Source organism: Convolutriloba macropyga, chromosome 3 (assembly GCF_964194025.1).
Source record: "Convolutriloba macropyga chromosome 3, txConMacr16.3, whole genome shotgun sequence".
NCBI lineage: Eukaryota > Metazoa > Xenacoelomorpha > Acoela > Convolutidae > Convolutriloba > Convolutriloba macropyga.
The window spans coordinates 1,948,902-1,963,018 of record NC_134470.1 but is presented as its reverse complement, the minus strand read 5'-3'; the positions used below and the strand labels follow the sequence as shown (position 1 = coordinate 1,963,018).

The 14,117-nt window shown below is 35.1% G+C and overlaps 1 protein-coding gene across 2 annotated transcripts in view; it reads left to right on the top strand.

Annotated features, from left to right (window-relative positions):
* Window positions 1-14,117, top strand: part of LOC142335868 (KICSTOR complex protein ITFG2-like) — a 408,175-nt gene that overhangs the window by 366,548 nt on the left and 27,510 nt on the right. The window contains exons 6-10 of one of the 2 annotated variants that reach the window (XM_075384203.1): window positions 1,658-1,844; window positions 2,353-2,666; window positions 3,891-4,093; window positions 7,171-7,330; window positions 12,008-12,146. In XM_075384203.1, the coding sequence (XP_075240318.1) occupies window positions 1,658-1,844; window positions 2,353-2,666; window positions 3,891-4,093; window positions 7,171-7,330; window positions 12,008-12,146 (1,003 nt within the window). Of the gene's footprint in view, window positions 1-1,636; window positions 1,845-2,352; window positions 2,667-3,890; window positions 4,094-7,170; window positions 7,331-12,007; window positions 12,147-14,117 lie in introns of both variants that reach the window. The other variant, XM_075384201.1, reaches the window with a different exon arrangement.

The window sequence follows — 14,117 nt, the reverse complement described above, 5'->3', positions numbered from 1 at the left end:
CTCATGAGAGCTCTCAGTTCAACTCATCTTTGTGAACCTTTACTGCTTCAGGGTGAAAATGTCTTGCGTTGCTTTTCAGAAGCAGTAATGCTTTCAAAGTTAAATCAAGGGCGTACTGAATATAGCAAATCTGTGTGGCTTTCAAAAAACGATTTTATAGACTCTCAGTTATCAGATCTTACTGCTTCAAAACTATTATCTGGTTTTCTTCTTTGACTTCAATAAAATTACTGAGGTTTTTGCACTAGTTAATTCAATTATAACCCTTAGACTGATTTTGCACATGCTTTCAAATATCAAATAAATTAATCACAGTATCAGTATTCTCATTATTATAATAATCTTCTTATTGTGGCTGTTCGTTCTCATGGGTAATAATAGGAGTTGAACGCTCCTATTTGTCTGTTAACTGATTGAGAAATGGTTGGGGAGTTTAAATTGTAGACGATTGTTTTGAAAACAAATTATAGGAAACGAATTGCCTCGATTTATAGGTAAGGATATGTGAACCTGACTCCGCTTCGTTCCACTATCCCTGCGAAAGAGTAAACGCATTTTTTCATTTTTTTAAAAAAAGTTATCTGATTTTTTTTGAAAATTTTTCAGTAGTGGTTTTTGTTTACATGCGGCATTTTGACATTGATTTTCTGCTTTTTTAATTTTTTGTATCTGATTTCTTTAGAAATGGTTTTCCCAATTCACTCGCAGTCCGTGCTATTCCTAGTTTTTTGTTTAGTCAATGAAAATTCTTTGAATTGTACGTCAGGACTTGTCCTGATGTGTTTTTTTGTTTCGTCAAGATTTTGTTACAACCATATGACGTCACAATCACTTCGAATCTGCTTTTTGTTCGCTCTTTCGTGCAATTTTAATTGAATTGCGTGCATGACGTCATTTGTCACTCTTATTGGAGTTTTTTTGTTTATTGTGATTAAGTTTTTGGTCACACAGTGGTCAATGTCCATGGTGATCTCCTCATATACATACACCTGTGAACAGCCATGGAAAAGGCATCCAATCTCGGATCGGTCAGTGAGGGCGGGAGAGGGAGGGTGCTTTGCAAATTGTAAAATTAATTATAGCTAAAGGAATGTACCAATTTTTCAGCCCTATTTGTTCAACCTCTATCATTTATGTACATTTACGAGTTAAAGATCAATGGTGTGCATCTAAGTAGTGCCAAACGTATATGCCCTAATTCGTGAGTAATCGAGTCTTTGATTTCGAGTTTTTGATTGCGAATAATTATTTTAAAAAAGCTCTATTAGGGTTTTTTACGTATAGAGCGTATGTCTTATAAAATGACAGTCGGAGTCTAGTGGTCTATTAAAGGACTGGTGGTCAATCTGTCTATCTTGTTTCTTTAGTTGTCTCAATTCCATGTAAGGCCACAAGCGTCTATCGCGGCTATGTTCCGGCAATCTGCCGGCTGTGTGTAACTTTTTAAATAAAATATCTCATTTTTGTTTCACTCTTCTGGTGTAGCTGTTAATCTAAAAAAGATCTTAATCTAGAATGAAATCTAAAATGTAATTTTAACGTGAGTTGGTTTTACCTTAAAAACTACGCCAGCCTTTACGAAACGGCGAGATCCGTGGGCATGTTACGACTTCAATTGTACTTCTGTTTTGCACAGATCTGTAGTGTTTTGTTCCAGAAAGGACCAGTTGGCCATGGAGGTTCCATAAGTTCTGCCTCTAACTCAACCAGTACCACTTCTCTCCCAACTGCGGCTGCTAATGCTGCTTCTACTGCTGCAAATTCCTCTGCTAACGATCTCTTTTCTCTTTACAAACAGAACGACATTGGGGTCAATGTCAAACTGCTTCTTCTAGACGACATAGGTGAGACAAACTTATTAGAGTTGGTTGAATTTTTCGTATCATAATTTTCACAAATATTTTTTATATGAGAAGCCTGTTTTCATAAACAAGCCTTGAGCTTTGCTACAAAATGAGCGGCCTCACTAGTTTATGATTGTGCTCGGGTTTTGACAATAGCATTAAATTAGTTCTAGAACTTCATTGTGTCCTACCGTATTTATAGGGGTAAGAAAAAGTCGGGTCTTTACCATTATGGCCTCCCCATCCAGCGAAATTATATCCCCATGATTGAGGGAGGGTCTTTGGGTTGCCACTAATATGGAGGAGGCTATAATAGGAAAGACTGGAAAGGTCAATTCTATCGTTTGTCGTGGCGGAATATCTGACCGATGTTATATGCGAACCTAATGATTCTGTGAGGAGCTACAATCTTGTCATATTCTATAAATTCAGGAACCGTATTTGCTGTATTTACGGATACGAAAATCGCCTCCGTTTGTAAGTTTAGATTTTTTGTTGATTTGTTTAGATGGAGATGGCAAGATTGAATTAGTTGTTGGACATACGGATAAATTCGTGAAGGCATACAGATGGCAAACCTACCTCGCCACCTCTCAAGGAAACGACCAGTTTGCTTCGGAATTGGGGTCTGGGTGTGTTCTAGTAGATTCGGTGTCTTCCAATGAAGAGTCGGCTTTCGAGAGCAATTTGAATGGTGCTGCAGCTGGTGGTGTTAACAGGGGAAATTCCGGGTTTTCTCAAACTGTTGCTGGGAATGAATCAATTATTGGTGCTCCTAGGGGGAAATTTGTGCCCGTGTATGGATGGCGATTGGAACATATTGTAAGTGCTAGGAGAATCTCTTGTCGGTCATAGACACCCTTCATCCGGGGAAGTTTATAAATGCTAGCTCGATAAAGAAAGGGTGAGGGGTCGTTTGCTGTCAAGCTAAATGACCCTCTGATTGTTGTTATCTTCTAAAAAAATTTGATAATCGACCCGATAATATAATATAATATAATCGACCCGCTTATAATATCCTTGTAAACTGCTCCCAAACCAAGTTTGAAGCAGTTATTGTAAATGTCTTTTTAATGCAAATTGTTTGCTTGACAGTTTGTTTGTTCTAGAACATTCTTTCGATTTTACTTCTCGAGTGACTATTGCACACTTGACTTCTTGATTTTTGCGTGAACTTAATTGCTTTGGTTCCGAAAATATGTCCGTTGCTAAAATAAAATCGATTGTAGCAGAAGTTAGCACAAGGCTTTGATAGAGGAGTGATCAATAACCGAGGAGTCAATTACCCGGGAGAATGGGCAATCCAACCCCCCTCCCCCTCCTTCCCTCCTTCCCTCCTTGGTCGGTTTTTTGCACCCATCAAAAATTAACTAAGCTACAACGCCTCTGAATTAAATTGCCCCGACTGTCGTTTGAGAGCAATTTGCCCGACATTTGTCGAATGATGTTTAATTGTTGCACAATGCGGTAATTGGCAATTCGGGAGGAGGCGGATGCACCGTATGCTGGAATTATTGAATGGTTTTTCGGGTAGACTTACTCGTACTTGAATTTACGAGAAAAAAAACAATTACGTAGACCGAAAATTGGTTAGCATAGTAGGAAGGCCATCATATTGTAGTCCAAACGCATACCATCAATCTCCATTTGTAAAATACTTTGTGTCAGGAGAATTCACCCAATTCCATTGTACCCATTGCTACTATACAGAATACGAGTAAAGCCAACGCACATTGATATTTTCGTTTAATAACCCAACTAAAAACTAGCAGTCGCTATGGCACTTATTATTTAGCATGCTCAAGCGAAGCGGATAATTTAATCCCATGTTCTGTTATTATAGTTTCATATCAAGACCCACGGGCCGCTGAGGCATCGCCATGGCCACTAAGTATGTCAAAACATATGTAATAGCGACTGCTAGTTTGTAGTCGGATTATTGAACGAAAATATTGAAGTAGATTGGGTATAATGGTATTGGGAATAATGGAATTGGGTAAATTGTCATGTAACCAAAATACTTAATCACATGATTATTGTATTCAGATCGGTACAATCAGTGTCATCTTCTGGAACGGACGTCGTCACTTAGCAGTAGCCCAGAGGGGAAACAACTACGCGGTGCTATTAGTGGACAGAGAGGGAGACAGTGATCCCTCCAAATACCAGGGAAGAGTACTCTACCAACAGATATCGGGTGGCAGAGCCAGGAACACTGAGACCAATTGTGGAATACTTGGAAATATTAGGTAATCATTGCAAAGCAGATGCGGGAATCTTCTGACAGAATTTTCGGGTCTTTCTCATTGTAGCCCCCGCCCAAACCTTAGTGCTCATATAACTTATACCCCCCCTCCGCCCATCATCATGGTAAGTATACCATAAGGCGGGGGCTATGAAAGTTATTAGAAAAGGGCTTCTTAAGAACTTATTATTCAGAATGAAAAGTACTAAGCTTAATGTGGTGAGAGTACCAGGCTCCGTTCAGATAAAATTACGTTTTTGTATTCGCAAAAGTACTAAAACCTTAAAATCTTCAGAAAAATGCTAGGTAGGTATCATGCTAGGTAGGTATCAGCGAGAACCCCCATTTTTTCTCAGAATATTTGTTCTCAGATGAGTTTACGCTATTTTTGCCTTTCTTGCGTGCAATTGAATAAATTGGTAAAATGCTGTGAACAATAATCAAGAATTATCTTCGCGAAGTGATTGCTGATGCTATTGTTGGCTTTCTCTTGGATCTTTTAATTGCTCTCGTAGAGAAGCAATTACTGTAAACGTGCGTGTCTTTTTATGCAAAATTTTTTGCTTGAACGTTTTGACTTTTCGAGTGACTTTTACGCCCTTGAGTTTTTGCGTTTCGCGTGATCTAAAATTCTCTCAATCACAATTTCAAGCAGCTGCCATTTTTCACTTTAAATCAATATTCCACTATTGAACTTCTTAGTCCCATTTAGGCTCCCCCGACTGAAGCAGGCTGCAATTGATTAGAGCTCCCACTTGGCGTTCGAGATCAATTCTTCCGACGTTTAGTCGGTTATGCTTTATTTCGTCGTCAAGATTTTTGTTACGACCATATGACGTCACAATCACTTCGAATCTGCTTGTTGTTATTATACGTGCATTTTGAACTGAATTGCGTGCTTGACGTCATTTTTCACTCTTAAAATTCTCCCTTTCACAATTTTGAGCAGCTGAACTCAAGTGGCGGCAGTTCACTACTAAAAGTCAAATGAAAAGTGCGCGGAAATTGGTAGTGTTTTTCACCTTTGATTTTGTTAGTGACCATAGTGGTGTATGATAACCTATGATGATTTCATTTGAAGCCCCAGAGTGAATTTAGTTTCCCACCCCTTTGGACTGAAGCCGGCTGCAATGGGTTAGAGCTCGCACTAGTCGTTTGAGAGCAATTCGTCCGACGTTAGTCGCTTTTGTTTATTGGGGAAATTAGTCGGAAATTAATAGGTTCTTTTAAATTCTTGTTTGTGAGTAATTTGGTGATGCTATTTAAAATGCGGAGAACAGTTAACTATCATGCCCATTAGTTGATTGTATGGTTTTGGGGGAAATCCTTTCGGAATCCAAGCATCCATATGGCATTCAAAATTTGTCGTAAAGTATTGGCACCTTTTTTTAATTAATGGACGCATTATATTTACAGAACACATTAAATTGATATAGTTTTTGATATAGTTTTGAATATTAAAATGATTTTTTCAATATTTAAAAATAAAAAAGTGGCTTTTTAACATTCAGTTTGACGCCATTTTTTAAGCGTTAAGATAAAATAAGTAATCTCAAAAAGTCGTTTTCTGTCTCGCGTTCTCGTTTCCTTGCCTGATTGAAAATATTTGGAGCCGCGTCAGCTATACAGCCGGTATTTCTTTGGCTCGTAAGTGCAAATGTATTCGTTATCATCTTTTTCGCGTGGACTAAAGCCAAGACAATGTAATAAATTGAGGCTGCTCTTCAATTCAAGTGCCGTTTTTTCGGTTCCCTAATTTCGAGAAGTTCCGGTAAAATTAACGTATTGGCCTGGTGATAAGTTAAAGATGTGTCATTTTGCTTTTTCCATTTTTTGCCAACTTTCTTGATTTTTTTGACTTTGTATTCCAAATTAGTTTTTTGTTTGCTTGTGTGGTGTATATTTTGATCTCTATGCAATTGAACGTTTCGATGTAAAGCTATTCGTTTTTTTGACTTAATTTAAATGTTTTTTGAAAAATTTGGTGCATATCTATAATTTTTTGTCGGTATGTGGCTTTCTTTTTATAAATTTTAAATTTTACGATTCCTATTTAAACCAAAAATTGCAGAAATGTAATTTTTCAACTATTTTCTGCTTTGCTCATCTTTGATACTTTACTTTAAACGTCTTATTAGTTTTTTATTTTCAGAGATATGACAAGTATTTAATTTTAACAATTGTGTTTTAGATTTTGCCCTGATATTTTTGTTTGCTTCGTCAAACAAAAATTTGTTGGTGTTCCAACATATTTCCCATTTTTGCAGTAGTTTGATTATTTCTTCGCGTGTCATATTTTGCTCATTCCTCTCAATTCGCGTTTAATGAGCAGTTGATCGGCAAAACAAATAAAGTAAACACGTTCAAAATGGAAAAATGGCCAAAATAGAAGAGAGAAACTCGTAAGGCCTGGTTTTAGAAATTCATTATGTACGATTGTTGATTCGCTATATCAATTTTTATTTGCTCTCAAACGTAGTTTGTAGCAAATTATATTAATAGTCTTTTTTAATGGGATTTTTCACTCGCCCGATTTTTCTGACCTATTTTACTTTGTCCTCAGAACGGGATATACAGGTACCGTTCGGAGGGCATAAGTTCTCTTAGAGCCTTTTGCCTTACCAGTCTCGAAGATTGCGATTCACCGAAGCCGTTTTCGAGAGACAATTTCATGATGTGAAGGGCAATTCACCCCCCCCCCCCTCTCACCCCCGCTCAACACACCCCAGTCCACCCTCCTCCAGTTGCCGGTTTGGACCCCCTCTCGTCCCTCGTCCAACCCCCATCGCTTGAGCGTGTCTAAGGTTAAGCTAGCTACAATCAAAGCCAACATCTCTATTGTAGACTGAGAACAATTCGTCGTAAAAAAAGCTGGTCATGTTTTGTATTAGCACTGATCACCCCATCAATTACCCCAGCTGTCAAATCCAATCAAATTGAGTGAAACTTCTGGATAAATTTTTAGATATTTTTTGTTACGTAACTACTGACATTTATTAAACTTTTGACAAGTGCTAAATCCATATAATATATAAGAATTAAACCTATATAATTTTCATAAATGGGTTCTTTCGCTGGCAGAGGTAGCAGTAAGGATAAGTATAGCGTTACGGACTACATCTACCACATGAACTCAACTGGTTTGATTGCCAAAGTGCCACTTCCATATGCTTCCCACCACTCCTCCTCATCTCCCACTCTACTCTATGACGACGAGAACAGTGACCAGGAGGGATTTGGGGTGGGGCCAGAAATCTCTTCGACTCTTTTCATCTCGAACTTAAAATTGATTGCAGCTCGACCGACCTTTAAATGATAATGATCTAATAGAAATATTTAGTGGCTGCTGCTCTAAATTAAAGCTATACTTGCACGTCAATGTGTACATTCGTTTTTTTTTAATTTTTGATAGTTTTGTCACTTTTTTACGAAGTCTTTTAATGTTCGAGATCTTTGAACTCTGTTTTAACTTTTTTTTACATAGACAGGAGGATGGCTTTTCTCTTCTGCTTAATTTTTTTTCCGATCTAATTTTCAAAAATTAAATAGTTTTTTCTAGTCTTTTTTTAATAGCCGCACAGCGATAGCTGGGGCTATTCTTGGCCTTCTCTTGGTTTCTCTTTTAGAGTTGTTTGGATGCTGAACAAAAGTGAAGAGGGGAGAGAAAAGAGAGTGGTTTTTTGTTCATTCCGCTGTTTTCGAGAGAGCGAGAAATTGAGGTGTGAAAAAAATTTCTGTAAGCGAGCGAAATTTTTTGTTCACGTGCGGCTTTTTAAAACCGTTTTTTTGTTAATTTTTTTGGTTTAGAAGTCATATTATGATATTGTGTGATTTTTAAGGTTGCTTTAATAGTGCTTTGTAGGTTTTTGGTCACTAATAAGAATTTTATACAATTTTACTGGTTTTTCAGCTATTTTGCTGAATTTTAGGCGAATTTTTTTGCAATTTTTTGCGTTTTCTCTTGTTATATTGCTTTGTATGGGCTTTGAATAGACGCATGTTAGTTATTGAGTCTTTAGATACCAAGTGATTACATTTTCTTAGGTTTTAAACGTTTTTTTGTTAAGAAAAATGACAATAAACTGAAACATTTTAAATTATTTTTCTAATTTTTTGCTGTTTTTCGCTTTTTTCTAAACCTAGAGAAGTTTCTTAGCCTATTTGGTTTTCCTATTGTTTTGGAAGTTTTTCCGTCTTATTTTTGCTCCATTTAACGTTTTTTGGCTCTATGTGCTCTTGTGAAATCAAAAAACCTTATTTTTTTCTAAGATTTCTTTCAAGTTGTTTTTAAATGCTTTGTGTTCTTCAAGTTTTTATAGCATTTGGGGATGCCCATAGTCCAATTTAGTTGTTTTTGATGCGTGTTGATGATTTTGATTTCAGTTTTGAGTCTTTTTTTTAAATATAATTGAGTAATTTTTATGAAGATTTCCGCGACTTTTTGTGATTTTTTTTTTGAATTTTTGCTGAAATCTTCTGATTCTGCTTTTTGCTACTTTTTAGTATTCTAGCTTTTGATATCAACTTTTCTAGAGGTTTTAATGGAATATATTTTGAGCACTTTTCAATGACAGATATTACTAACTTTTCTTAATCTCTTAACTTTTTTTTAATCAATTTTATTGGCGTGATTTTCGAAGCGGGAAATGAATTGCGTAATAGAATTCGGAGTGATTTTGGCGCTGAAAAAATTTGAAGAATTGAGCGAAAAGGGAGTGGTTTTTGTTCATTTCGCTGTTTTTTTGAGAGAGCGAGAAACTGATGTCTGAAAAAATTTTCTCTAAGCGAGCGAATTTTTTTTTCAAGTGCGGCTTTTAAATGCAGTTTTTCCCAACTTGTGATGGTTATGAAGTTTGATTATGATATTATATTAGTTTTAGGCTTGTTTTGATAGGAATGGAAGTGTTCAAGTAGTTAATTTGAGTTAACTGCTAATTTGGAGGATTTTGATCAGTTTTGCTGATTTTTAGACAAATTTAATAGTTTTTGCCTGTTTTTTGTTTTAATGCTTTAAGTGGGAATCGAATAGAAGCTTGTTACTTAAGATATTTTCGGTTACCAATTGACTAAAGTTCTCTTGGCATCAATTATTTTTTTCTTGGGAAATTTAGTAGAAAATTTGAGAAATTTTAATTCACTTTTCTTATTTTTTTGGAGTTTTTCTCTTTTTTAAAATCTGAGACAAGTTTCTTAGCTTATTATGACTTGCCCATTGTTTTGCGAAGTTTTTTTGCTCTAAGTGCAAAGGAATTTTACTCGGTTTTATGCTTCCTTGTACTATTAAAAAAAGACTCATTGAGTTTTTCCAGTTTTTTTTTGTTCAATTTGTGTTCGAATGTCGTTTCCATTCTTCCTTATTTTTTATGTTATTTGTGGAGGTTCAGGGTTCACAATAGTTGTTCTATTTTTAAGTCATAAGTATGGGCAATTTTATCCTTCGATTCGTTTCCGGAATTCTTCCGGCTTTTTTTTAAGATCTGGTCACACATTTTCATGATTTTTGAAGTCAAATTGGAGTAGTGATTTTGGTCACGCCGAAACAGGAAGTGGAGCGAAAAAAGCGAGTGGTTTTGCGGCGTGAAATTTTTTCGCTATAAGTTTAAAGTAGAGTGAGAAAACGGCGTTTGAACAAAAATTCGCTTTCTCGCTATTGGTTTTTTGTTCACATGCGGCAATTTCACTTTGATTTTAACAGTTTTTTCGATTTTTAGATCGGATTTTTTTCTAAATGGTTTTCCCTATACATTCTTAGTCCGTTCTTGGTCTAGTTTTCTGTTTAGTCAATGAAAATTCTTTGAATTGTACGTCAGGACTTGTCCTGCTATGTTTTTTTATTTCGTCGTCATGATTTTTGTTACGACCATATGATGTCACAGCCACTTTTTGTTCATTCGTTCATGCAACTTCAACTGAATTGCATGTTTGACGTCATTTTTCGCTCTTAGTGGAGCAAGTTTTTTTGTTCATTCGCGTGATTAAATTTTTAGTCACACTTGACTTACCTCACTCTCAAAAATGACTCTTTGTCTGTATTTTTTACTGTTTTTTTTAGACTGCCGATCTACGAATCTATTGCGGCTATTTTCTGGCAATCTATCTTTTTTCAATGTCCATTTTCTCCACATTCTGGCATGTATCAATCTAGCATTCAGTTGAAACCTGTAGTTTTACTTGCTCTGTTTTATCAGTTTTTTTAAAAACATGTGTGGTTTTAGCCTTGTTCATTTATATAATGCGGCAATTAGACCTGGTTTTAGTATCAAACATTTTTTAGCCTTTGAGGGCCCTGGTTTTAGTATCAAACATTTTTTAGCCTTTGAGTTTTCTATTTCTTTTGTCCTTCTCATGATTAATTTTTTGCATTAGATTGAACTCATTTTCTCTAAGATATCTCCAACAAGAGAGAGGTATATCTTATTTTTTCAAAATTGCTGTGGCTCTAAAACAAAAAAAATTGTTTTGTGTCCTTTTTGAGATTCTTTTTTAAACCTGCCTTATTGTTTCAAAATGTGTTTTGGGGCGCAGAATTGATTGAGGAGTTTAAGTAGAGTTATTTTGTTCTTTAGCTTTGTCGGTTTTTTGAACGTATCAGTATTTGACCGTGCAAAGAATTTGGTCATGGAATATTGGTCATGGAAAAGTTATCAACTTTTATTATCAAAAGTTTTAGTAATTTTTTTTATAGAACTTTCAATTTTTTAGAAATTTTGTCGTTTTTTAGGTTTCTCCAGCCTCAAGAGCCATGGAGCTCCTCTAGTGTTTGCTAATTGGTTACTGTATTTTTTCTTGATGTAGTGGAATGTTTTTCAAATTTTGAATATTACGAATTTAGCAATTTTTTAAAAAATATGTTTGCAATTTTTTTCAAGGTTTCAAATATTTTAGAATTTTTTGATGATTTTTTCCGGCACCAGGTACTCAGTTACCTCCTCCAAGGTTTGATAATAAGGTGCAGCATAGTTTCTAGAGTAATTGGAATGGTTATCAATATTGTAATGACTCGAGTTTTAACAATTTTTGATAAATTTTAAATTTTCAAATTTCCAAAAGGTTGTGTTTCAAGTTTATGGCTCATCGTTTAATCAGTGAAACTATTTAAGGCTTGAGAAAAGGATACTGGTTAGTCTCTTGATACAATGAAATGCTTCTGAAGCTATTAATATCATGAATTTTGGCAAGATTTTGTTAAAATTTGAAATTTTTTAAAATAAAGTTTTGAATCTTTTGTACTTTTCGGAGTTTAAGATATTACTGGCCGGTGAAACTTTTTAAGTCACGAAGATGAATTGCATGACAGAACTCCAGAGACAAAGGGTGAATTTGAATTTTTTCAATGCGAAATCGGGAAACTTTCAAATTTTCCACTTTTCTGTTTTTTTCTATATGATTTAATTACTAACAAGGCTGGAAAACTAGAAGTTGCATAGTCGAATCTCAGCATGGAAAATATTCCTAGCTCTCTCTCTCTCTGTCGGTTGGGGTTTCTTTTTTTCCTTCTCTTTCACGTTTTATCTCTCTCACACTCTATCTCTCTTTGCTTAAAGCTTTTGTTAATGCCGCACTTCAGCTGCTGTTATGTGGCGTGATGTCATCGTCTAGTACCCTCTCCTCACGCCCCTTCAATTAAGCCAAGCTAGCCTCACTAAACCGTCGCTAGCTACTGACAAAGCCAATTGCTCGCCGTTTGTTTGAGAGCAATTCGCCCGACGTTAGTCGGTTATGTTCGAAATTTAAAATGGCTGAGTTTTTATTGTTATTGAATGATTTAGTAGTTGTTTTTTTTCTTGTTCCAATTATGTCTATGTATTCACGATTGACAAATACGATTTACTTATAGTTCTACTTATAATTAAAAGTTTTGAAACTTTGAAAACTTAGAAACTTGACAGAAATAGAGATGAAAAGAGACGACTGTTAGAAAGGGTGCGTCACGCCTGACGATACACTTCGATCAAAAGAAGACGCTTTTGATATGACTGAAAGGGGTTCAGATATGTCGGTGATGTTGGACATAAGAGATCTGCTCTTTATTCGTCTGTATCCAATCGAGTGCTCAGGTTCGAGAATCTCTTCGTAGAATGGAATCATTTTCATTCTGAATTGATGATCATTGATGGATATAATGGCGCCAATTGACGTGTCAGAGATCATAATGCTTAATAGCCGCTGTCAGCCTCTCAAACGGCTCTTTTTTAGGTGCTCTCCTTTTTTTACAACTCGAAGAAGAGTATTGGTTTTCTTAATGGTTTTTTTAACCGAAAGTACTATTCGTTTAGACAGCGTTTTGAACTAAAAGCGAAAGTGAGTAAAATTGACGTGTGAACTATTTTTTTCTGAGCGAGAGAAATTTTTTGATCTTGAGCTGCGTTCAGTGAATATTTTTCGACTTTGAAAAATGTTTTTGACAGAATGTCATATATAGATAACGGTTTTTAGCTGTTTTTTCGTCTAAATGGCCCAGTTTTTTTGGCTTAGAATTTGGTTTTTGTGGAAATAGTTTTAATTCGGTGTCATTCAAATGTAGAACTCGGAAATTGATACCACAGTGTTTTGCAGAGCCTAATAATCCATTTCAAGTTAAAAATGAGCATATATTTCTTGATTTTTAGTTAATTTTTGGCTTTTTTCCATTAATTTCTTCATTTTTGGATCTTTCAGCCGTTTGTTTTTTAAAAATGAGTTCATATGGCAACCCCATTGATAATTCATGTACTGAATGCTTCTTTATAACGTGAGGTATTTTGCTTTATAAAATTGTTCACATGCTAATCCGAGCTAGTTTTTTTTTTGCTAGTTTTTTTCAGTTTTTCTGTTTTTGTATTTTGACTTTAATTACTAGATTGTTTTTTTTGCAGCACCAGGGGTTTTAGTTTCGTTTTTTAATTATTCATTTGTGTTTTGGCGTCAATTTTTTGAAATACAGAAAAAAAATTAAAAAGTTTTTCATAAATGTATATTTAAAAATTTTTTGGCCTTTTTTGCAAAATTATTTTTCTTTGATAAGTGAGTGAGCAAGAAAACCGGAAGTAGTATATAGAGGGACCGAGCTGCCCGGGGGGGGGGGGGGGGTGACGACCCACATGTATTAAGATTGGTTATAACAATTGTTACTTATTTAGGTCATCTTTGAATTAGTGAGACAGTGTATAAAGATAGGTAATAGATTTTACATGTGTTAACATTAGAGTTATTGGAACAACGTATAAAGATAGGTTATAGATTTTACATGTATTAAGATTTGATTTTTGACAGTAATGTATAAAGATAGGTAATAGATTTTACATGTATTAACATTAGAGTTAAGAGAACAACCTATAAAGATATGTAATAGATTTTACATGTATTAAGATTGGATTTTTGACAATAATGTATAAAGATAGGTAATCGATTTTACATGTATCAGGATTGATTACATATTACCAATTTGCTAATGAATCATCGATCGATACTTGTAATATTGACATTTGTTATCAAACTGTAGGCGAACATAAATAGAGATTATTTCTAACTACATCATCGCGTTCAGTACATTATCTGATTGATATTCTACATTGTTATATTGTACCAATGTACGAAGATAGCTAATAGGTTACATGTAACTGGAGTAGTACTTGGCACACGTATTGTGACTGATAAAGACAGTGAGTCTTCTAGTCGCTGATGAGTCATCGAATCTTGTAATAACATGTTAAGATTTTCAACTGTGGTTACTATTGTGTATCACATCTGGTTATGGTGGGATAGTAAAATGCTATAAAAATGCCCTAATTATAGATATTTTTAGACATTAAAAATTTTGTTTTAACTAGTTCAAGACCTTCAATTTCTTAAAAAATCCTCGTACTTACAATTAAAGAGGTCAATATAAATTTTGTGTCACTAGCAGCACATGAAAAGAGGAAAATATCATATCGATAGGATGATTCCTTTTGCTAACAGAAAATCAAATTAGGCAATCTGAACTCTGGGGCAACGAGAAGCAAAATGAATCAGAGCAGACTTCTAAAGGTTCGGTAAGATCATAGTTT